The sequence below is a fragment of the Barbus barbus genome (genome assembly GCF_936440315.1).
Source record: "Barbus barbus genome assembly, chromosome: 5".
NCBI classification, from domain to species: domain Eukaryota; kingdom Metazoa; phylum Chordata; class Actinopteri; order Cypriniformes; family Cyprinidae; genus Barbus; species Barbus barbus.
Window position 1 is genome coordinate 12,308,150 of NC_136733.1, and position 25,541 is coordinate 12,333,690.

The 25,541-nt window shown below is 37.3% G+C and overlaps 2 protein-coding genes and 1 long non-coding RNA gene across 13 annotated transcripts in view; 2 read left to right on the forward strand and 1 right to left on the reverse strand.

Annotated features, from left to right (window-relative positions):
- The window catches only part of LOC306869911 (transcription initiation factor TFIID subunit 6-like), a 98,352-nt gene extending 90,395 nt beyond the window's left edge, over window positions 1-7,957 (forward strand). Inside the window, exons 13-15 of the mRNA XM_079416846.1 lie at window positions 6,039-6,212; window positions 6,332-6,523; window positions 7,547-7,957. Coding sequence (XP_079272972.1) covers window positions 6,039-6,212; window positions 6,332-6,523; window positions 7,547-7,837 — 657 coding nt within the window. The 3' untranslated portion in view covers window positions 7,838-7,957. The remainder of the gene's footprint in view (window positions 1-6,038; window positions 6,213-6,331; window positions 6,524-7,546) is intronic.
- Window positions 6,792-15,831, reverse strand: LOC306869915. The gene is made up of 3 exons (XR_013784218.1): window positions 15,440-15,831; window positions 14,775-14,862; window positions 6,792-7,811 (listed from the first exon to the last, which is right to left on the reverse strand). It is a non-coding gene; the product is annotated as an uncharacterized lncRNA (long non-coding RNA).
- On the forward strand, window positions 15,243-20,122 carry LOC306869913 (transmembrane protein 272-like). Of its 11 annotated transcripts, none has more exons than XM_079416848.1 (6): window positions 15,243-15,442; window positions 15,579-15,621; window positions 18,334-18,417; window positions 18,530-18,580; window positions 18,676-18,882; window positions 19,493-20,074. In XM_079416848.1, exons 1-6 carry the CDS (start codon window positions 15,305-15,307, stop codon window positions 19,687-19,689), a joined length of 720 nt encoding a protein of 239 aa, XP_079272974.1. In that variant the 5' UTR covers window positions 15,243-15,304; the 3' UTR covers window positions 19,690-20,074. The 11 variants fall into 11 exon arrangements, with proteins under 11 accessions (XP_079272974.1, XP_079272983.1, XP_079272976.1 ...); XM_079416850.1 differs by having other exon boundaries at window positions 15,406-15,442; window positions 15,568-15,621; XM_079416851.1 differs by having other exon boundaries at window positions 15,415-15,442; window positions 15,568-15,625.
- Window positions 20,123-25,541: the final 5,419 nt, after the last annotated feature.

Below are 25,541 nucleotides of genomic sequence, written 5' to 3' on the forward strand. Positions count from 1 at the left end.
CCAGTCTTTCACTGTCTTGTTAAAGATTTAAATCCTTGCCGCCAAGATGTTGGATTAAGTGAAACTTAAATCTATAGGGGTGGTTGGATTTATTCACGCACGTTAAAGATATTTATTTAGGGCTTCTTTATTTTCAGATTCTTATTTACAACATTATCTTAATGGGCTGTATATTAACTTATTGGTGTCATGAGTCCGGGCCCTGCGCTGTCGCCACCAGAGGTCACCATCTCCCTTCCTCCCGGACTCATCTAATGTAAATACATACACCTGTCACATCACACGCACCTGTCCCACTCATTACACCCACAGCTGTTCCCAATTGCCACGGACTATTTATGCACCACACTCCCATTACTCTGCCTGGCTAAATTAAGTGTTATTGTGTTAGTGTGGATTCGACTCAAGGGATACAGGCATTGTGTTGTTATAGTTGCCTTTGGTGTATCCCGTTTTCTGTTTTAGTTTTTTGCGCCGTGTTGGCCTTTTTGTTTGATTTTAAAAGCACCTTACCTGCACCTGGACCCTGACCTCGTCTTTTCCACTGCGCTCCTCTTAGCGTTCCTTGACAATTGGGAGAAAACCGGTAGTTCTATGTGAAATCAGACATTGAGCACCCCCATATAGCCAAAATGGTATGATCATAACACCCCGTGAATATTCGACTGTGAGATTGGTAGTCGAATCGGGCTCCTGTTATCGAAGCATCGAATCGTCGACTATTTGGGGTCACCCCTAGTCTGGGAGGATGTTATTTGTCGGCAAGTGGTCCTACGCCTTCTCAGACATGGCTGCTGTGAGAAGCTTGTACATAGTCAACAAGCTGGTGATCGGACAGTAGATCTTGGGGTCTCTGGAATCTTTGCTCATGTACAGAAGAAATGTGGATCTTGGGTCTCACAGAATTTCATTCATTGCTCTTGTCAGGTGTTGGTGTAGAACATTAAAACTTGTGAGCCAGAAGTTTTTCAACTTGTCTGGACCTGGATATTTCCAGTTCTGTGCTCACATGACTTTGATCATGTCTATGAGAGTAAGCCCAGTCCATACTTGTGGTGTTCTCCTTGTCCTTTATCCAAGATGCCTCAGCGTTGTGCTTAACATTTTTCTCAAGGATGCTGTGCCAAAATGTTTCAACAACTGGTTGTGAAGGTGGTTCAGAGATGAATTCCTGCTGTTTGTTCAGGAGGTGGTAGAACTTCTTGGTGTCCTCTCTAAACAGCTTTTTTTGGTAGAACTCTTGTTGGCAATCTTTGTAGATTTGCTTTGTATCTCTGCTAGTTCAGTGCCTGCTAGCCACTTTTTTGCTTCTGTTTCTTCTCTGCGTATTTACCTTGTTCGGATCCGTATCTGGGTTCCGTTGGCGCCAGATTGTGTAGGTCCCTCTTGTCTTGGACGCCTCGGTTGCATATAGCAGGACCGCATCAGATGGTCCAGACTTGTCTACATCACAGTTTCACTTGATGTGGCTGTGTTTGGTGTTGCACTAGACAGGTCAGGTTGAGTATCCTCTGTCCGATGGCCGTCCAGCACTTGCATATCCATATTAGACTCCGATGTGCTGAGTCTTTGCCTCAATTTCGCATGATGACTGACCTGATGAGCGATGCTTCTCACCCTGCCAGACACGACACCTATGCCTCTGGTATCACATGTCCCATTTATGTTGTTCATTTTGTTTCAATTTAACCATGCATTCATGGTTTGTTTCATTGTCCACTCCATTTGTTTACCCTTTAAAGGTGTGTCCAGGCGGCACCACATGGAGGTGGAGCTTGGGACTTGGCCACTCTTATCAGGGCTCTTGACTTATTCTTCCCTCTGGGCTAACTTTCTCAGTTGGTCGCACGAGCACATTATTTGTTGCACATTTTTTTTCTTTTACATGGGATTAATCAACGCATGCTTATGAATAGTTTTTCTTTTTTCATAGTCTATAGTTATATGGTAACAAAGTGGTTAACATTCTACCCGTTCTTTTTCATCAGTATTATTTGTGATTTGAATTTTTTGAACGGAATTTACTCTTTTGCTGTGTTATAAGCCGGGCTTCTGATAAATAAAAAGCAAGCCTCCATAGCATAACATGAGGTAAACAGCCAAGGTAACAGGCTTTTCAAAATGAAGACAAGGGGGTCACGTGATGCATCTAATGGAGTAGCAGTGTTGACTACGAGCTCCGGCAAAGCCTTCAAAAATCTCCCTCTCTAGACTCAATATCATATCTGAAAGTGTAGAACTTCAATGTAGAAGTTACAAGGCATGCCAAAGAAACAACTAGATTCCAGTTACAAACTTCGTAGCAGAAAATGATCGAATATCAGCACTCACTCCTCTCCGAACTACTGAACTACTGAACCTGGGCGACATGGACGCACTGGTGAAGAAAATAACATCAGAAGTCCTGGCGGGCGTCAATAAGGCTTTGAAGAATAAAATTAAAATACTGAACCTGGGCGACATGGACGCACTGGTGAAGAAAATAACATCAGAAGTCCTGGCGGGCGTCAATAAGGCTTTGAAGAATAAAATTCTTCCAGTGCTAGAGAAATTGTCAGCGGTAGCGACACATGTCGAGCAGGTGGAAAACCGAGTCACTGAAGCTGAAACATGTATATCGGCGGTAGAAGACACAGTTTCAAGAGATAATGCGGATCTGAACGAAATGAATAAAAGCTTGATGCAGCCCTGGAAAAAAAATAGACGACCTGGAAAACAGGAGCAGGTGATGCAATATCCGAATAATTGGCCTACCCGAAGGGGAGGAGGAGACTAACCCGGTCTCGTTCCTCAGGACCTGACTGCCCAATCTGCTTAACACCGAATTCAAGAATCACCAGGTAAAGTTAGAGCATGCGCATCGTGTCCCTTCACGTCTTCCCACATCAGGAGAATGACCGACAGCGCTGATGGTAAAACAACATAATTTTCAAGACAAGGCACGCATCTTGCAAGCAGTGAGAGCCGCGAGTCAGCTGGTCTACAAACGCCATAAAATATCTATTTTTGAAGACTTCTCTGCGGCCATCGTGAGGAAAAGACAAGACTTTGGAAATGTGAAGAAACGACTCCGTGAATGAGGAATTTGCGTCTTCATGACATATCCAGCGACTCTTCGAGTACAACACAACGGCGGCGAAAAATTCTTCAAACAGCCGACAGAGGCAGAGTCTTTTCTGGACAGTCTGCCCGAACCATCAACCTCCAGTTCGTCAGGTGCAAACCGTCCTGGAGAGACTGAATGACATGGTAACAGACTGCATATGTTTTTTGTGACATACTTCTACTGATGCTTCGTTCATATTTTAAGGAGTTAAACGACTTAATTATTGGGACAAAACAACTAAGCAATGTTATTGTTCAGAGTTTGAGGGGGTAGACGATTAAGGGGAAAACATATAAGGAAAATATAACGATGGTATGACTTAAAGACTGAACCAATATAACGTTAATGTATAGAAGCGGTGTGCCGAGAATCATATCAAAGCTTTTTGACCTTGCGGTGCTCTTTTTGAATACCGCGCTTTTTTGTTTGTTATATCGAAGCTTCGGTCATGTAATGTTTCCAATGAGACGATCACTATTGCTCTCAAATGTGAAACTGACCAACGTCAGACTTCCCTTGCCTATTCTCAAATATGCTCGTAAGATGTTAATTGTAAATTCTTTACCTATCTGGGGGCTGGAAAGAGACATCTATTAACGCTGGGAATACGGAACCTGGCGTGGAAGGACTGAATAACAAGCAAAAAAAAATTATTTTTTTATTTTTTTATTATAATTTTTTATTATAAATGTTTCTCTCTTTCAAACAAATGGCCACCTGGGCAATTTGTATTAGCTCGGATGTGTCAACTATGTTTAAACCCTGTAAATGTCAAAAAGCTTCAATAAAAAAACAAATGAAAACAAAAATGCGGCAAGTATAAACCAGGCTCTACACCCAAAGAACTCGCTTTTCATGATCAGTGAAATGTGGTTCCTGCTTCACTGTAATGTGGCTTTGCAGCTTGCTGTATGGAGCAAAGAAGATGCTTTGGAGCAGCGCAGACCATGCAATCACACAAATGCCACGTCATATTTTAACTCTCCCATTCTCAAAGAATTGTTGCATATGCAACCATTTTGGTCGCAAGTCTAGAGCCCTGCTTATTATTATTATTATTATTATTATTATATAGTTGTATTGAATGAGGAAAATATTGAATAGGCTTTTCCTATTTTTTGTTCTTAGCTGGTACTGTGCATGATGTATTGACAACATGATTCTCTCTCTCATTTTGTGTTTAGAAACACTGTGCAGATGTATAATGTATTGATGTTATGAATGTATAGAAGCGGTGTGCCGAGAATCATATCAAAGCTTTTTGACCTTGCGGTGCTCTTTTGAATACCGCGCTTTTTTTTTTTTTTTTTTGTTATATCGAAGCTTCGGTCATGTAATGTTTCCAATGAGACGATCACTATTGCTCTCAAATGTGAAACTGACCAACGTCAGACTTCCCTTGCCTATTCTCAAATATGCTCGTAAGATGTTATTTGTAAATTCTTTACCTATCTGGGGGCTGGAAAGAGACATCTATTAACGCTGGGAATACGGAACCTGGCGTGGAAGGACTGAATAACAAGCAAAAAAAAATATTTTTTTATTATAATTTTTTTTTTATGTTTCTCTCTTTCAAACAAATGGCCACCTGGGCAATTTGTATTAGCTCGGATGTGTCAACTATGTTTAAACCCTGTAAATGTCAAAAAGCTTCAATAAAAAAAACAAATGAAAACAAAAATGCGGCAAGTATAAACCAGGCTCTACACCCAAAGAACTCGCTTTTCATGATCAGTGAAATGTGGTTCCTGCTTCACTGTAATGTGGCTTTGCAGCTTGCTGTATGGAGCAAAGAAGATGCTTTGGAGCAGCGCAGACCATGCAATCACACAAATGCCACGTCATATTTTAACTCTCCCATTCTCAAAGAATTGTTGCATATGCAACCATTTTGGTCGCAAGTCTAGAGCCCTGCTTATTATTATTATTATTATTATTATATAGTTGTATTGAATGAGGAAAATATTGAATAGGCTTTTCCTATTTTTTGTTCTTAGCTGGTACTGTGCATGATGTATTGACAACATGATTCTCTCTCTCATTTTGTGTTTAGAAACACTGTGCAGATGTATAATGTATTGATGTTATGAATGTATAGAAGCGGTGTGCCGAGAATCATATCAAAGCTTTTTGACCTTGCGGTGCTCTTTTTGAATACCGCGCTTTTTTTTTTTTGTTATATCGAAGCTTCGGTCATGTAATGTTTCCAATGAGACGATCACTATTGCTCTCAAATGTGAAACTGACCAACGTCAGACTTCCCTTGCCTATTCTCAAATATGCTCGTAAGATGTTAATTGTAAATTCTTTACCTATCTGGGGGCTGGAAAGAGACATCTATTAACGCTGGGAATACGGAACCTGGCGTGGAAGGACTGAATAACAAGCAAAAAAAAATATTTTTTTATTATATTTTTTTTTTTATGTTTCTCTCTTTCAAACAAATGGCCACCTGGGCAATTTGTATTAGCTCGGATGTGTCAACTATGTTTAAACCCTGTAAATGTCAAAAAGCTTCAATAAAAAAAACAAATGAAAACAAAAATGTGGCAAGTATAAACCAGGCTCTACACCCAAAGAACTCGCTTTTCGTGATCAGTGAAATGTGGTTCCTGCTTCACTGTAATGTGGCTTTGCAGCTTGCTGTATGGAGCAAAGCAGATGCTTTGGAGCAGCGCAGACCATGCAATCACAAAAATGCCACGTCATATTTTAACTCTCACATTCTCAAAGAATTGTTGCATATGCAACCATTTTGGTCGCAAGTCTAGAGCCCTGCTTATTATTATTATTATTATTATTATTATTATTATTATTATATAGTTGTATTGAATGAGGAAAATATTGAATAGGCTTTTCCTATTTTTTGTTCTTAGCTGGTACTGTGCATGATGTATTGACAACATGATTCTCTCTCTCATTTTGTGTTTAGAAACACTGTGCAAGTGTGGTTGCCAAAACTAGACCGCTTCCAGATGTGGTGGATCAATACAAGGCAGATTATGGTTATCTTGGCACCATGCTCTGTTCACATGTGGTGAAGGCCCGTGCACAGGCAGTTTTCCAGGCCCAAACTGTTAACAGAACCACACTCACTATCACACAGGTGAGCAAATCTGAAATAAATCTTTTGTCAAGTTGATCGGAATCATAACCAGCAGTTATCTTCTAAAAAATAATACCTTGGTAACATTGTTCAAATTCTCAATCTGTTTCTCTTTGCAGCCACGCCCAACGCTGTCAATGTCTCAGAGTGGATTGTCAGCGTCAAGTGGTTCACGCACACCCAGCATTATTAAAGTACCCAGTTCACTCACCCTCATGTCCACTCGCCCTGGAACACCCACCCAGCCTTCACCCCCAGCAACCAAATATATAGTCATGGCAACAAGTGCAGGAGCTGCATCCACTCAGCAGGTAAATTTTAAATGAGTTTGTGTCATGGTATTTTAGCAGTGCTGAAACATGCAAATAAATAAATAAAAAATAATGAATCGGTTTACGTCAAGCAGAATCAGTATTTTAACTTTTCTGTTCTTGCGTTCCTTGGTAAACATTACGGTTCTGAAAACAGTTTGATTAGAAAAAATACTTATAAAAAAAATTTAATTTAGCCTATACTTTAAAAAAATGTATATACAGACCTGCACACATTTTCACTCAAAAATGACAAAACATGGTAATTAAGCTTTAACATTTAATGCATAACATCGTAAAAACAACCGAATTTTACTTGCATTAGGCTTGCTGCGGTAGTCAGTGTTACAACAGTGTCCTGCCATGCACAAATTATATTACTTGCCCACCACCATCATTGTCATTTGGCTTTTTTCCAGAAATAAAAACTATTTAGTTCAATTGGACAACAGATGCTACAGTTATAAACTGAAAGTACTCTATACAGCATAAGCTGCAGAGTCACAGCACAATGCAGCAGATTTCACTTATCTTGTGATGAGAGTAAGGAGAAATGACTGACAAGACCGTTGTCAATAACGTTAACTGGTTAATGAAATATTCAAAGAAGTGTTTCTATTCAGAATACATAAACTTCATTTAATTTTTATGTTCCTGTTAAAATTTTGTTAGTTTCCAGTTTTTGTTTTCATTCCTTGAATGAAGTCCTGTTTTTGAGCAAATCTTACAAAGAAATGGCCTATGTTTTTTGCCTCAAAAATCAAAAGAAAACAATGTAATTAAACTTTACCTAAATAAAGGGAAAAAAATAGAAAGCCTATTTTTAACTATATACTTTAATCTTCTTTTTTTTTTTTTAGTTTGTATATTTCATGACAGTTAAACTCATTTTAAGCAAGAACCCAGAACACCTTAGAAATGGCAAAGCAATGCCCTGAAACCACCCAAAATAACACAGCATTGTGGCAGTGAGTTTTTGATCTATATATCTGTTGTAACTGTAGACATAAACTCTTCTTTCAGGTAATAACTTTCAGCTCCTCCCAGTCTGGATCTCCTGTCACAAGTACAGTCCCCAGCACCCCCACATCTTTGCAGCCACTCGTCAAACTGGAATCTGGAAACACAGGTGCTGTGAGTGGCTCGCGCCCTCTTCAGAAATACATTGTGGTGTCTTTGCCTTCATCCTCTTCCTCACTGGAGAACAAGGGCTCAGGTGTCCTCCCATCCTCTACCTCACCTATCAGCATGGAGTCGGCTGTCAAGCTGGAACGTTCGGAATCACCGGCTGCAAACACACAATCGCCACGTTGAAACACACACTTGCTTGCACCACCAAGATACAGAAGAACAATAAATGTAGCTTGAGACTCGTAATAGTGCTTACACAGCACTTTCAGACAAACTGACACGCATGCTTAGTATTAGCAAAACGAGCAAATAGCTATACACACTTTGACCATAAGACTCACATATATTGACACAGTGTACAGAGTATATATCCAGTATGTGTCAAAACATGAATAATCAATCATGTATACACACAAATACAAACAAATACTGTATATATATACATATATATATATATATATATATATATATATATATATATATATATATATATACACACACATCACAGAAAAATACAGGATGGAAAATGATTATTGTGTGTGATAGCTTAAGTCTTCAGGGTTCAGCTCTAGCCATGCTTCATTAATGAACATAAGGATATGGTTGTATTTATAATTGGAAAAGGAACGATAGATGTGGAATGTGTGGGTAGAAAAAAAGAGACAAGTGGATCCATCACTGTCTAATTTACATTTGTATACTTAAGCACATGTTCGCTTCATGTATGAAAACTGGGCATTTATAGGGTTTAATGAACAATTTAACTGATTTACTATTTCATGTTGATTTTGTGTTTTCTATAATAAAGATTTTTCTTTTTCTTTTTATATGGTTGTCATTTTTATTTTCCCCACGAGTAGATCAGTTTTCAGATGTCACAGGACTTGGCTATAGCAAATTATTATTTATCCTCCCCCCCCCCCCCCCCCCCCCCCCCCGAGAACAAAACATGGTATTTGTTAAGTACAATAGTAGATTGAACACGTTTAGCAACTAGTAAAAATGATTCCTCACAGCTTTATCACTATCTAGTCTAAAATATGCCGCAAATTGTGAATTACCCAACCGGACCTCCTAGACTAAATCGTTGTAAGCATCACCATACGGTTTCCTTCCCCGTATGTGTGAACCGACATTCTCCTCCCCGTTAACTTCAAAAGCCAACGCAAGAGCCTGAACATTCTAAGTTAGAAAAACGATTTCACAAATTGTCTTTTCAGAGTTGTAAATGTAAAGCAGATATAAAAATCATTAAAAAAATAAAAGTACAGCATTGTCACTGAAATAGAAGTTTTCATGCTTGGTCTCTCTCGGCCTCTCTCTCTCTCTCTCTCTCTCTCTCATATATATATATATATATATATATATATATATATATATATATATATATTATAAGCAATATTGATATATAATTTAAATATGCGATCATATAATTGCTTATAGGGTGATTCTCACGAAATCTTAGTTTTAAAAATTTCAAGCATGAAATTTTAAAAATGCTTAAATTAACTTTTTTTTTTTTTCAGATATTAGCAACAAAGTCTGGAACGCTGTGAACATCAATTAAAAATTTGTACTTACCATTTAACACCTTTTTTAACATAATTTCCAAAATAAGTCCTAAAAAATCTCATTACCGCAACCGACTGAAAACATCACCACTCTTAGAAAAGCAAATACATTTTCACATTTTTAAAAATGGATTATTAGTAGTCATGCACAGTTACTTGAAATTCTGAAATAATATTTATTTTTAATTTAACAGTTTTTTTCATTTTGATTGATTTCTCTCATTACCGCAACGCCTTCCACAATTTACAAACACTTTTTTAAAAATATTTAGATGAAACCTGACATTTTTTCAAAATGATGAGACAAACCTCAAAGAACATAATTTGTAGATTCTGCACATGGATTTAAAATCAAAGTACTATTATTCTATGAATTAAATTAACATCTAATGAACATCTGTTGCGGTAATGATACATGGGTTTCGGAAATTAGGTTAATTATTTCGGTAATGATAATAAGTTTACTAGTGTGAGATTTAGTATAGACTAGTATACTAGTCTGAGATAATGTAGAAAAAACTGATAATATTTGCACAATCATGCATTCAAGTTCAAAACAGTTTTATTGTGTAGTGCTTAAAAATACAAAAGCCAATAATTTTTTTTTTTTAAATTAGGAAAAACATTACAACAGGAATAAACAGGGCAACATTTCAACGTGTACCTAAAAAACTTTGAGCCATTTTACTATGGCACTAAAACAAATAACTGACCAACAAATACCACATTCTGATTTGTCAGAACTTGTCACATGTATATTAATTATACACGCTACACAACATGTTCTGCACAACAAGAACAGATGTGTAGAGTGTTCACACACATAAAACATCATACACTTTTAACTTATGGAAGTTGTCTATTTCATAGTGATTGTTTCAAAATTAAAAGTAGAGTGTCATTTAACCTCCTTAAGTGCAGTTAACTGATTCTCTTGTATTTGATTTTCCTGCTTACACCACAACCAATTAATTCAATACCGTGTTGGGATCATCTTGGTGGTAGCATGCAAATGAACATCGTATGGTGTCAGTGTTTTACACATGTTTGTTTGTGTACTTTTAGTTTTAAACCATCTCTTATTTACAGCTTTAAGAATATTTCATCCAGAAACTGAACATAAAAAAATAACTTTTTCTCCTTTTAGGTAAAGTTACTTTAGCCTTAAGCTGTTTCTTTCGTTTATACAGGTCCTTCTCAAAAAATTAGCATATTGTGATAAAGTTCATTATTTTCTGTAATGTACTGATAAACATTTTCATATATTTTAGATTCATTACAACACAACTGAAGTAGTTCAAGCCTTTTATTGTTTTAATATTGATGATTTTGGCATACAGCTCATGAAAACCCAAAATTCCTATCTCAAAAAATTAGCATATCATGAAAAGGTTCTCTAAACGAGCTATTAACCTAATCATCTGAATCAACTAATTAACTCTAAACACCTGCAAAAGATTCCTGAGGCTTTTAAAAACTCTCAGCCTGGTTCATTACTCAAAACCGCAATCATGGGTAAGACTGCCGACCTGACTGCTGTCCAGAAGGCCATCATTGACACCCTCAAGCAAGAGGGTAAGACACAGAAAGAAATTTCTGAACGAATAGGCTGTTCCCAGAGTGCTGTATCAAGGCACCTCAGTGGGAAGTCTGTGGGAAGGAAAAATTGTGGCAGAAAACGCAGCACAACGAGAAGAGGTGACCGGACCCTGAGGAAGATTGTGGAGAAGGACCGATTCCAGACCTTGGGGGACCTGCGGAAGCAGTGGACTGAGTCTGGAGTAGAAACATCCAGAGCCACCGTGTACAGGCGTGTGCAGGAAATGGGCTACAGGTGCCGCATTCCCCAGGTCAAGCCACTTTTGAACCAGAAACAGCGGCAGAAGCGCCTGACCTGGGCTACAGAGAAGCAGCACTGGACTGTTGCTCAGTGGTCCAAAGTACTTTTTTCGGATGAAAGCAAATTTTGCATGTCATTCGGAAATCAAGGTGCCAGAGTCTGGAGGAAGACTGGGGAGAGGGAAATGCCAAAATGCCTGAAGTCCAGTGTCAAGTACCCACAGTCAGTGATGCTGGTGTTGGTCCACTGTGTTTTATCAAGGGCAGGGTCAATGCAGCTAGCTATCAGGAGATTTTGGAGCACTTCATGCTTCCATCTGCTGAAAAGCTTTATGGAGATGAAGATTTCATTTTTCAGCACGACCTGGCACCTGCTCACAGTGCCAAAACCACTGGTAAATGGTTTACTGACCATGGTATTACTGTGCTCAATTGGCCTGCCAACTCTCCTGACCTGAACCCCATAGAGAATCTGTGGGATATTGTGAAGAGAAAGTTGAGAGACGCAAGACCCAACACTCTGGATGAGCTTAAGGCCGCTATCGAAGCATCCTGGGCCTCCATAACACCTCAGCAGTGCCACAGGCTGATTGCCTCCATGCCACGCCGCACTGAAGCAGTCATTTCTGCAAAAGGATTCCCGACCAAGTATTGAGTGCATAACTGAACATAATTATTTGAAGGTTGACTTTTTTTGTATTAAAAACACTTTTATTTTATTGGTCGGATGAAATATGCTAATTTTTTGAGATAGGAATTTTGGGTTTTCATGAGCTGTATGCCAAAATCATCAATATTAAAACAATAAAAGGCTTGAACTACTTCAGTTGTGTTGTAATGAATCTAAAATATATGAAAGCCTAATGTTTATCAGTACATTACAGAAAATAATGAACTTTATCACAATATGCTAATTTTTTGAGAAGGACCTGTAATAACGCTTTGAGTTTTCCCACCACTGTCTTTTTTTCTTTTCATGTTGCTTCGTAGTCAGCTCTTCAGTTTTCTTTATTTTGCCAGTTTGTTTTCGTTTTTGATACCTGGAATGTACACATCTTCATATAGTATAGACTTGATGCTTGTGTGTGTGTGTGTGTGTGTGTGTGTGTGTGCGTTCTATAATGGGCCTATAGTTGTGGGGTGGGGTAGAGCTTAATTTTAGTCTTTGAAATTAATTGAAGAATTAAGTAAACAAGAAAATATACAAACAAATTACAAACAGAAGAACAAATAACTGTTTATTTAATTCAATTATTACTAAATTATTACTAAATTGTAACAAATTTATTAATTTAAATTATTGAAGTTTGTTTTTAATAAAATTAATGACAGAGTGCAGCAAATTTATTAGGCTGCTGTTACTTTAAGAGTCACACAACCAACATGCCTTAGTGTGGCGGGAATTTCCCACAGTATGAACAGTACACTTAATGCAGCACCAAATCCCTGTTATAGTAGTGGCTAAAGGGTTGTGTGTGTGTGTGTGTGTGTGTGTGTGTGTGTACTCATGTACAAACCCGATTCCAAAAAAGTTGGGACACTGTACAAATTATGAATAAAAAAGGAATGCAATAATTTACAAATCTCATAAACTTATATTTTATTCACAATAGAATATAGATAACATATCAAATGTTGAAAGTGAGACATTTTGAAATGTCATGCCAAATATTGGCTCATTTTGGATTTCATGAGAGCTACACATTCCAAAAAAGTTGGGACAGGTAGCAATAAGAGGCCGGAAAAGTTAAATGTACATATAAGGAACAGCTGGAGGACCAATTTGCAACTTATTAGGTCAATTGGCAACATGATTGGGTATAAAAAGAGCCTCTCAGAGTGGCAGTGTCTCTCAGAAGTCAAGATGGCAAGAGGGTCACCAATTCCCCCAATGCTGCGGCGAAAAATAGTGGAGCAATATCAGAAAGGAGTTTCTCAGAGAAAAATTGCAAAGAGTTTGAAGTTATCATCATCTACAGTGCATAATATCATCCAAAGATTCAGAGAATCTGGAACAATCTCTGTGCGTAAGGGTCAAGGCCAGAAAACCATACTGGATGCCCGTGATCTTCGGGCCCTTAGACGGCACTGCATCACATACATGAATGCTACTGTAATGGAAATCACAACATGGGCTCAGGAATACTTCCAGAAAACATTGTCCTGAACACAATCCACCGTGCCATTCGCCGTTGCCGGCTAAAACTCTATAGGTCAAAAAAGAAGCCATATCTAAACATGATCCAGAAGCGCAGGCGTTTTCTCTGGGCCAAGGCTTATTTAAAATGGACTGTGGCAAAGTGGAAAACTGTTCTGTGGTCAGACGAATCAAAATTTGAAGTTCTTTTTGGAAAATTGGGACACCATGTCATCCGGACTAAAGAGGACAAGGACAACCCAAGTTGTTATCAGCGCTCAGTTCAGAAGCCTGCATCTCTGATGGTATGGGATTGCATGAGTGCGTGTGGCATGGGCAGCTTACACATCTGGAAAGGCACAATCAATGCTGAAAGGTATATCCAAGTTCTAGAACAACATATGCTCCCATCCAGACGTTGTCTCTTTCAGGGAAGACCTTGCATTTTCCAACATGACAATGCCAGACCACATACTGCATCAATTACAACATCATGGCTGCGTAGAAGAAGGATCCGGGTACTGAAATGGCCAGCCTGCAGTCCAGATCTTTCACCCATAGAAAACATTTGGCGCATCATAAAGAGGAAGATGCGACAAAGAAGACCTAAGACAGTTGAGCAACTAGAAGCCTGTATTAGACAAGAATGGGACAACATTCCTATTCCTAAACTTGAGCAACTTGTCTCCTCAGTCCCCAGACGTTTGCAGACTGTTTTAAAAAGAAGAGGGGATGCCACACAGTGGTAAACATGGCCTTGTCCCAACTTTTTTGAGATGTGTTGATGTCATGAAATTTAAAATAAACTTATTTTTCCCTTAAAATTATACATTTTCTCAGTTTAAACATTTGATATGTCATGTTGTTTTCTGAATAAAATATTGAAATTTGAAACTTCCACATCATTGCATTCTGTTTTTATTCACAATTTGTACAGTGTCCCAACTTTTTTGGAATCGGGTTTGTACATTTCCTAACATTGTAGGGTGTTTTTTGCTGATTACACCTGCTGTAACATCTCCAAACCTAACCTCTCTCTCTCCTTCCTTCTGTACTCATTGAGCAGGTCTTGGTTGCGGTGTAATTTCTCCCTGAATTGTCAACCTGGCCTTTGCTAAAAAAAAAAGAATTCTCTCACTTGCTGACTGTCTACAATGAAACAAATCATAATGCAAAATATCAAGATTTAGCAAATTTTAAATTAACATTAAATTTATAAGAGATATTTAAAAGTCATACACAATATGCTTAAATTCTCATTCCCGAAACATAAGTTCTCTTTACCGCAACTGGCCTTAAATGGGTGCGGTATATGAGAATGGTGTTGCGGAGGATGAGGTGCCTCAGTATGTTTTGCTAACAATAGAGAAGCCATGATGGCTTTGCTAATTTTTTTCTCAGTGCATATAATTAGACCTTAATAAAGTACATTTTCATCAAAAATTGTAAATCTAACAATTTTCAAAATGTAGAAAACTTTCTGTTTCGGTAATGATAATCAAAATGTCGTGTTAACATTTTGACAATATAATTTTTAACATTTAACTGGAGAGATATAAAAAGAGGATCTAACCTGGTAGCCATCTTGAAGTGACTGGCCCATGTGCTCCTTCACTCAAAATCAAAATGAATTTAAATTCTGTATGTGTGTTTAAACAGTCCTTAAAAAATGTTGCGGAGGATGAGAACATCAGGCATGGACACATTATTTTGCAACTTTTTTTCATTATTATTATACATGAATATTCAGTAAATCATTTTTTCTGTCATCTAAAATAATATAGTAGAACATCCATTTATTTATTTATTTTAAATATTTTTGTTAATTTGTTTAAATTACAACATAACACACATTGAAACACAGCCGGACGCATTGCGGTAATGAGAATTTCAGCAGAAAATGCAGTAAAATAGAAAAATTAATAATTCTCATGTTGAAATTACACATTGTGCAAGGTAGAGAACTGTATTGTCTTCATTCTGATGTTTTTTTATTTTACTAAATTACACGTTTTATATTTAAAATCATTAGTGCCATGGTGTTTTAATGGTTTCGTGAGAATCACCCTATAAACAAACATGTAGCTCGCATTTAGTCATTTTATGTTTAACAACGTTTGTGTCGAAATTCAGTTTGTCAACGTGATCTTTACCATATGTTTTGGAGTTGTGATCTATTCTTGTCAAATGAACAAACTGAACGAACGAACGACCCCTCCCCCAATGAGTGCTACTTACAAGGTAAGGCCACTTCCGTATGTTACTTCAATATCTCTGAATAGCAACCCGTGTTTCTGGAGTTTTTCTAGATTTGGTAAGTAGATTAAGTATTTCTCTCAACTTCGCTGATGTTGCTGTTCCGTCAGCTGTTTTTCAGTCATTAAACCGTTTGGACCGTGTCTCGGGTCGGGTGGAAGAAAGTACGTAAGTTGTGAATTTGAACTCACTAAAGTTTAAAGTTGTGTTTATGCGCGAGATTAAGTTGCCGTTTCCGCTTTCACGCATGATTTTTTTAATACTCTAAATGAAACGCGCTGTTTGCAGATTACGCTAACAAAAAGACTCACGATCTACCATAAACTAGCAGCAGCCAAGGTACAGTGTTTCTGTTTCATGCTACGGTTGTTTGCTTAGATTGCTTAACGTATTTCTTCAGTTGTCGGTCTGGCCAAAAGGGTTTTGAAGGTTTTAAAGCTCTTTTGTTGATCCTAAAAAGAATTTTGTGGATTTCAACTTTGCCCATGTGTGTGTTTGGCTGAAGATCTTATTGCACAATTTGACTGGTGATTATAATTAAATATTGATGTCTTCGTTCGTTATATTAAAGGCTGAAGGAATTTATTATACTTTAATACCAGAAGCATTTCACTTTTTTATATTCTTACTGTTTTAGTTTTACTAGTTCGTGAGCTTCTTCGGGGGCTTTCTGTTTTGTTTTACAAACACCATGTTTTCTAACAGGCTCTGGTAGGCTACGGGTGTGTCTGTGAGTGATCCTGCCAGTGGATTTTCTCCGAGGTCAAGTGGAGATGATTTTTTTTTTTTTTTTTTTTTTTTTTTTTTTTTTTTTTAGATGTTGTGCCAGTACCTTTAAATATGCTGCCATGCTACATGAATATGACCAAAGTCCCTTGATATAACTAATACTATCCGAGAGATCACTGCAACAAAATTATTTTGGTACTGGTGAATCTGTATTGAGAAACACAATTTAAAATCTGAATGAAATCAAAAGATTTATTTACTTTACTAACACTCATCACTATTCTTGTGATTAATCCGTGCCATTAATCCACATGAGAAAAAAATAAATGTGAAAACTTCCTCCAAGCTGCTTGTTTGGAATAGAGTGCTTCATGCCCGCCCACAGTGGTCCCGGAAGTATTTTTCTAAATCAATCCAACCAACAACTAGGTGGATCACATTACAAAGTTTTATAAACCGCATATGAAAATCAGACAGAAAGTCAAGGACTACGATTCAAATGTATTTTTTATTTCTTGAACCCTACTGTGCGCTAAAATCAAACCCCGCCTTCTATTTTTCTTTTCTCTTTCTTTTTTTTTTTTATTTCACACAAAGATGAGTGTACAAACTATTGATTCGTTAATCAAAAACTGTATAGTATTAATGAATCCTTTTTTATTTATTTATTTGAATGCTTGGATTCAGACTATTATGCTATTTTTTTTTTTTTCTTCAAAATAAAAAGTTTTACAAGAAACGTAAAGTTATTAGCAAACCTATTCAACTTGAATATATTTTCTTCAAGTGGAATTTTCCGTATCCACCCAGAAAATCTTTGTGTATACATAATTACATAACAGATGGATCATTCTTTTGTTGTTGAACAAAAATCACAAGAATAATATCTAAACAATTTAACATTTGTAGCCATGTACCATGTAAAATTAAATGTAACGTCTTTTTAATTTATTATTTAAACAGTATATTTCACAAATACGCCAAACTTTATTCCAATTTAAATTTCTGAATACATAGGCCTAGGTCCACAATAAGCTTTTATGAGTAGTTGTCACCTGTTATAATATTCCTAATACTTTGTTTATTATTAAAATTCTGTTTCAGAATCAGTGTCTCCTAGAAATATGTTGTCTTTAACATATATTGCTTCAGAATTATCACTTCCACAGGCTCTTACAAAATGTATAACTTGTTGGGGTGCGGCATTAAATATGATAGCATATACTCTTTTGGCGTAACTGGTAATTCAAATTAATCCAAGAATTTAGAATCCAGGAAGTTAATAAATTACTGTCCCTCTTTTTATCTTATTCTACAATGTTCCACTCTAAAATACACCACAATACTGATGTCAGTCGCAACATCTGGTTGACTTTAACGGAGAGACTGGAGCTCCTTTTTCCAATTGGCAGGGTCCCTTTGTACAGGATATCTTTCAAAGTTGAAGTTCATTTGACAAAAAGCATTTATTCATCCTGCAACATCATCAAATTTAGAGGACACTTAAGTCATACATATTAGATAAGTCTCTGTCTATCATAATGTCTCAAAATATTCTGTAAATAAATATAATAAAAATGTCCAGATGTCTTTGTAAAATGCATCTGTACATAATACATTCATGTGCATTTATATAAATATAAAGGTATCATTAATTGAGTTAATATAAACTGGGTGATATTTGTCTGTTGTGATGTTTAATATGAAAATAAACATACATTGATTATGTTAGATGTGTCTTTTATCTTTAACTGTAATCATGATAGTTGCATTCCTGTTGCATCTGTCACACTTTAAACCTTCATTTAAAAAGTTACTGAACGTTTCCATTGCTATTGCCTAGGAAAGTAGTTGTCAGCAAAATCAGAATTTATTTACTTTTTTCTTTCTGAAGATTTGACATAACTCGGAACCTCATAATTACTGAGCTGTAGCCCTTGTCATCTAGCCACACTTTCTCCTGGAATAAATGTGTATGTGTGTATATATATATATATATATATATATATATATATATATATATATATATATATATATATATATATATATATATATATATATATATATATATATATATATATATATATATATATATATATATATAAATAAATAGCTTACTGTTAATTTTTCTTTCCTATTTTTGTCAGGTCAGAGTGAAGTAAAGAGAATGGAGGACAGAAGTTTATTGCAGAATATTCGCAGACCTCCCAAACTCAGCACACCTGTTTTAAGTACTCACAGTTACTCTGTTGTTCTGTATGAGTGTAATATGTTGATGTGACGATTCATTAAATTATTACAAAAGTACAATAAAAAACTGCTTTAATTGTCTCTGTTTCACAGTAATCTCCAAACTCATTGTGACTGCCCTGCCCATTGCACAGGTATCAATTGGTATGTGCCTTTATTTTATCAGGTCTTTATAAATCCATGTTAATTTTGACAATATTTTGAGGAAAAAGGTCTATCATCTCCCTTTTTTGTCATAGGTGCAATATATCTGCATGACTGTCCAAAGCAGCCCTATATCCCCATCTATCTGCTAGTGTCAGGTGTGTTTGCACTAGTGCTAGGCTTGTTGTCCTGCCTGCCATGTACTCAGGAGCCAGAAGATGGCACTCAGTCTCCTCTGAGCAGTCTCTGCACCGCCTGGAATTCACTGGTGTCACTCTTTCTCTTCTGCTGGTTTATCGCTGGTAAGAGATGTTTTAGCAACTTGATCTAAAATTCCAATTATGTAGCTTTTACAGTTAAGTTTGAATTAGTGTACATGTTTTTATGTCAACAAATGAATTCAAAGGGAACTAAATTCAACTGCTCACATATAAACATTTCTTAATTTGAGGGTGCACTAAGTATTTTTGTTTGTTTTGTTTGATATGACACTGGTTTTGGATATTATACTAATGTTTGTACTACAGTTAGTATAAAATTTATTTGGACTGTTTATCGCATTGAATATTTTAATGATATGCAAGAATTTTGTTTGTGAAAGTTTTTTAATATACAAGATATTAGTCAAACTTCACTCCCATATCAAGCATTGCCATTTTAGGAATATCCTGCTCGCAAGCTTATTGGTCAGTCATGATTAACTTGTTCTGGAATCAGTTAGGTAGAGTAGCATTCTGCGTGTCAAGTGATTACAACATGGTGACTACCCTTATGTATAATAAAACTGCTTCCTTGGCCACTGATTTGACTGGTCTTCAATGAACAGTTTAAACGGAAGTAAAGTAGTGCTCATTTCCAGTTTAAGTTTTTCAATAAATTATTTGTGCCTCTTCACATCTCTCTCCCCTACAGGTAATGTTTGGATCTACTCTATTTACCAGCCTAGTTACAACACTGGGACCGATTATTGCAATAAGACATTGTACCTTTTTGCTTTCTGGACCACCACATTGGTCTATATATTGCTGGGCATCACCTTCCTGGGGGGATGCTGTATGTTATTCTGCTTGTGTTTGTGTGGAAGGAGTGGAAATGTGGATGACGTATGATTGACAAGGCCAACTAATAACACTACTGTTGTGCACTTTTGCAGTTTCAGGCCTGCTTATTCTTCCTTTTGCCCTTATTTAATGTAGTGCCACTTATTAGGTCAGTTATGAGCTTTTGCACCATTGATGAGTGGCGTTACACTTAAGTAACTCTATAAGTTCCTGTGTGTAAATGTATCTGTATTGTTGATCATGAGATGTCAGTTTATTAACTGGACTAGTTTAATTTCTTTATAATAGCATGTGTCAGATTTTGCCTTTGAGAATGTTGTGTAATGTGGAAGACAAAAAAGATTAATAAATGGAGATTTTGTACTTTGTAAATTGATGCTAAACTGTATACCATAAAAATGTATTCCATCTCAACTGGCAACTGGTTTCCTTCATAACTGTGCTGGTGTCATGTCTTTTCTCACATAAATAATTGCAACTCAGATCAATATTTCATATAAATTTATTTGATAGAAAGCAGGATGAAATACTAAGAAAAGGTCCATTCTGGGGTGTTTAATTTTTATTTAAAATATATTTTTTATTTTTTATCATTTTGAAATTATTTTGAATTCTAGTTTTAAAATTATATGCCAGTGTCACTGAATCGGGGCCGTCGCCAGTGGGGCAAAAGGTGGTGACGATTATAGGGCCTTATTTCTGTACATTACTGACACTCTATCCAACAATTTGATACTGTTAAGTGCTTTGACACAATCTGTATTGTTAAAAGCGCTATATAAATAAAGGTGACTTGACCAGCGCGCGGTGTTCTGTGCGCACAGGGCGCAGGCAGAGACATGTCCCAAATCGCTTGAACACCGAAGCCTCGTCTTGCTCTTGTACTGATATATACAAGATTATGTCAAAATACCCGTCTTGGAGAGTATCCTCGAAATAACTGTCAGTTATGTCTTAAGTCAAAGTAATCAGTTGAGAAAGAAATTGGATGTGCTTCATTACATGAAGGATGCATTTTCTCTTAAAGTGACCGCGCCTAATTTACTAGAGATGTCTGTGACCTTAAAGTTAATCCAAGAAAATGACAGGAAGAATCACTGCTTTTGACTGAATTACTTTGTAGTTTTAACAATAATTAATCCACAGTCAAACCAAAAATTATTTAGACACCAGATCAATTTTTTTTATATATATATATATATTTTTTACTAGTGGGTGCAGGACACTAGTTCATTTATGTAAGTGAGTATAGCAAAATAAAGTAAACTGACATATTTTACCCAAAAATTCTTCATATAGTGGACTACCTGTAAAATTAATAAAAAAATTGGGACCAAAAAATGTTTCAGACACTTTGACCTGGCCATGTTTTGTTTAAATGTTTTTTCGTTAATTGCTAATGCAACCTTTTTACACCACAGACTGAACAAAATTCAGCATTGCTTGGCAATTGGTCAACAAAGTATTGAAATTTGTGTAAATATTGTCATACAAACAGTTGTTTGAATTTTTGGTTGATTGTAATCCATTACATACATTTCTATCAAAGTTATCTGACATTATCAAGATTAATTTGTTCTGACATTTTATTTTATTCATAGTTCTTGTCATATTTTATTACCATTTTCTAAACTATAGCAAATAAACAGTGACAATGTGAGAAATGCTGAAGGTGTCTGAATAAATTTTGTTTTTTACATTTGATTATTCAGTTTCTGTACCTGGACACCTACAAACTTGAAAAAACTTAAACATTGTCTAAACAGCACAAATAAATAAATAGAACGAACATACAAATTAAACCATTTCAAACAGGGCCCACTGGTACAACCTGCACCGGGGCCTCGCAAACCCCAGTTACGGCCCTGCTATGAATTACTGTAGGTGTGGATCAACGCATTAGTCTGTGCATATTATAGTCTGCGGTTGATGTTGTGCAACAAAGGTTTTGCTGCCTAAAATTGTTTTTAAATGATAAAACAAAAGCCATGTTTTCCGCAAATTCAAAGACTCATTAATACAAAATAGTATACACACACACACACACACTACTGGTGCATCTCAAAAAATTGGAATATCATGAAAAAAGTAAATTTTTTGTAACTTGTAACTTATTTCCAGTATCTCAAAATATTAGAATATTTACACGAGTTTCAATAAATGACCATCCATACAGTATAAATTCTGGGTATCTCTTGTTCTTTGAAACCACAATAATGGGGAAGATTGCTGACTTGGCAATGGTCCAGAAGACAATCGCTGACACCCTCCACAAAGAGGGTAAGTCACAGAGGGTCATTACTGAAAGGTGTGGCTGATCACAGAGTGCTGTATCAAAGCATATTAAATGCAAAGTTGACTGGAAGGAAAAAATTGGGCAGAAAAAGGTCCACAAGCAACAGGGATGATCGCAAACTTGAGAATATTGTCAAGCAAAGCTGATTCAAACACTTGGGAGAGCTTCACAAGGGGTGCTATGAAGCTGGAGTCAGTCAGTGCATCAAGAGTCACAATGCTCAGACGTTTTCAGGAAAAGGGCTACCAAGCCACTTCTGAAACAGAAACAACATCAGAAGCATCTTACCTGGGCTAAAGAGAAAAAAAAACTGGACTGTTGCTCATTGGTCCAAAGTCCTCTTTTCAGAAAAAATTTCATTTGGATTCATTTAATTTTGCATTTCATTTGGAAATCAAGGTCTGGAGGAAGACTGGAGAGGCACAAAATCCAAGTTGCTTGAAGTCCAGTGTGAAGTTTCCAAAGTCAGTGATGATTTGGGGTGCTGTGACATCTGTTGGTGTTGGTCCATTGCGTTTTATCAAGTCCAAAGTCAATGCAGCCGTCTACCAGGAGATTTTGGAGCACTTTATGCTTCCATCTGTTGGCAAGCTTTATGGAGATGCTGATTTGCTTTTCCAGCAGGACTTTAGCACCTGCCCACAGTGCCAAAACCACTTCCAAGTGGTTTGCTGACCATGATATTACTGTGCTTGATTAGCCAGCCAGCCAACATGCCTGACCTGAACCCCATATGGAATCTATGGGATATTTTCAAGAGAGATGAGAAACAGGCAATCCAACAATACAGACAAGCTGAAGGCTCAATAGTGCCTCAGCAGTGCCACAGGCTGATCGCTTCCATGCCGCACCTTACTGGAATTCACGAGTTCACACTTACATATATTTAGCACGAGTAAGGTAATGCGTATTTGGCGTGTATAGTAATGCGTAGTTGGCGTGCTGTCCTGGGGAAGGGCTCCGGGCTCAGGAATGGCCCGAACCCAGAGTACCCCCCCCATAGTGTGATGAGAACTCTAGTGATACCTTCTTTGAGTGGAGAAGGGGTGGAGGAGGGATGCTGATTATCCGTCGAGTGAACAGAGGTATGTCAGCTGTATTTATAGCCGGACATTGATTAACTGGAGTGGGAACCTCCTGTGTTAATTAGGCTAAGTATCTGACGTGCTCCTCCCGAACCTTGTTAATAAAACATCATTTTGTGCTAAAGGAGCCCCGACCAAGTAGTGAGTGCATAAATGAACATACTTTAAAGAATTTGAACTTTTCTGTTTTGAAAATCCTTTTTTGATTGATCTTAGGAAATATTCTAATATTTTGAGATATTGGATTTTTTACTTTCATGAGCTGTAAACTCTAATCATCAAAATAAAAATAAAAAACTTTTGAAATGTTTTACTTTACATGTAATGAATTTAGAATATATGAAAGTTCACTTTTTGAAATAAGTTACAAGAAAAAAGGAACTTTTTCACAATATTCTATTTTTTTTAGATGCACCTGTATATGTGTTATATATATATATATATATATTGGATTGGATTGGATTGGATTAAATTTATTGTCATTGCGCATGTAGGTACAAGGCAACGAAATGCAATAGAGAAGAAGAATACAGCACAACATGAGGAAAGAAAGGAGAAAAAAATAATCCTCACACTATGCTCCTAAATGGGAGTACAGTGTGAGAACAGACAAAAACCTCAGCATAGAGCACAATCAATACAGGAACACACAACTTGCAGTAGGGTGAGAGTAATCCAGTTCAGACGAACAGCCATCCGGTCTGCAGCCATTACAGCGCCAACACAGACCCGTTTATCAGACTGACGGGAAGAAGCGGCAAAGGCGTTGGATGGGGGTAATGGGAGGTGAATGAATATCTGTATGTATGAGCGTATGAGTGTGTGTATGTGTAAGTTTGTGTGCCTAGAGATCCGCCGCGCTGGCATTCCAAACAAGTTGTCTCAGTCCGCAGATTTGTGGTGCGACATAGCAATTGCCATGGAAACGACCTTGGCCGGAACCCAAACGCTCGACAATCACAAGGTGTCTGTTGAGGGGGGAGGGAAGAAAGAGCGTCTCCCTGCAGCATTCATCCGGGGAGTTAGATTCCAGAGCAACCTTGCCAAGCTGTCTGTTGTTTTGGGAAGCCGAAAAGAGATAAGATTGTTTGGTCTTTGGGCGAACAGCTGCCTTCAAATTTCACAGCTATTCTCATTGTCCATTCTGGTCTCCTTGTCCATCAATTTTCCTTTCCAAAGCCGAGAGCTTAGCCGTGATCGAATCCATATTGCAGTTAATAGTCTCTGTCTCAGAGCCGACCGCTCTACCCACTGCTTCAATCATGACGGGCAGCCTTGTGAGGTTTTGGACAGCTGTTCCCGTCTCCTGAATTCTCCGATAACAGGGCAAAGCCTAATCCAATCAGCAGAAACCCAGTTATCATGGTTCCGAATAGGTAGATGTCTTCAATGTCCTCCACGGAAAGAGCCGCCAGACACACGACCCGCCACCTCTCCCATGCGTCCATCGTGTAGCCAGCTGCGAAAGTCCCAGCAGGACACTTGGGTTCTCCCGATCCCAAACTTCTAGTCGAGAAGATGGTGTCAATTGCGTTAAGAGACCAGTTGATCAGATCCATAATTTCGGTTTTGTAGAATAGTGCAGAGAGAGTCTCTTAAGTGTTAGACAAGGACAAGACGAGAGAGCAAGCAGGGGAGATAAGGGTAGGGAGAGGAAGAAAATGCAACCGCCTTCGCTGAGAGCCAAACGAGAATATATATATATATATATATATATATATATATATATATGTATATTACATTTAGTCAATTAGCAGACTCTTTTATCCAAAGCGACTTACAAATGAGGACAATGGAAGCAATGGAAGCAATCAAAGGACAATGGAAGCAATCAAAATCAACAAAAGTTGATGTGTTTCAACTTAACACATTACATGTAGCAAGGTTCTTTTTATACACACACACACATACATATAGACCTAGGCTATATGTAGATTCCCTATTCGACCGCTCCAGATACGTTGACACGTCAGCCATCTTGCATTCACCATATAATCAATGAATATTCAAAGATATACAAGCCTATAACTTGCTGTTGTAGACGCACAGAGTCAAGTGCGCTCAAAAATTCGCAGACCGTTCCAAAAATGGCAGATGTCTTACGTGTCGTGGGCGCAGCCCATAGAAACAGTCCATAATGAGGCATCTGGGTTTATGGAGCATACTAAACTTAATTCAGCTGATTTGCAAAGATTCATAAAAACCCTTATACTCTTCTTCTGTAAATCAGGACCACGAATGATTCGGGCGAACATAGAGGCATTTATGTAGATCGGGGATCGGTGCTTTCCCTTCAAAGCGAAAGTAACGTTAATCTCCTGCGTCTTCAGCGGCTCAGATGTCGGGAGTAGCTGACGACAAGAGGCGTATATAATCATATGATCGATTGCTTCTGTCTGTCGTGCTGCTGAGAGGTTTGCAATTGTAGCTCCATGTAGCTTCACTTTTCTGTTGAGTCTCTATCTTACTTTCACTCTCTGTTGTCTAAAGTGATCATATATAACATAATTACCCACCAT

Excerpts from the sequence above, each read along its gene's own strand:
- LOC306869913 (XM_079416848.1), top strand. The coding sequence starts at position 15,305 with ATGTTTAACAACGTTTGTGTCGAAATTCAGTTTGTCAACGTGATCTTT. Across the intron at positions 15,622-18,333 it reads CTCGGGTCGGGTGGAAGAAA|GTCAGAGTGAAGTAAAGAGA; the intron begins GTACGTAAGTTG and ends TATTTTTGTCAG. Across the intron at positions 18,581-18,675 it reads CATTGCACAGGTATCAATTG|GTGCAATATATCTGCATGAC; the intron begins GTATGTGCCTTT and ends TTTTTGTCATAG.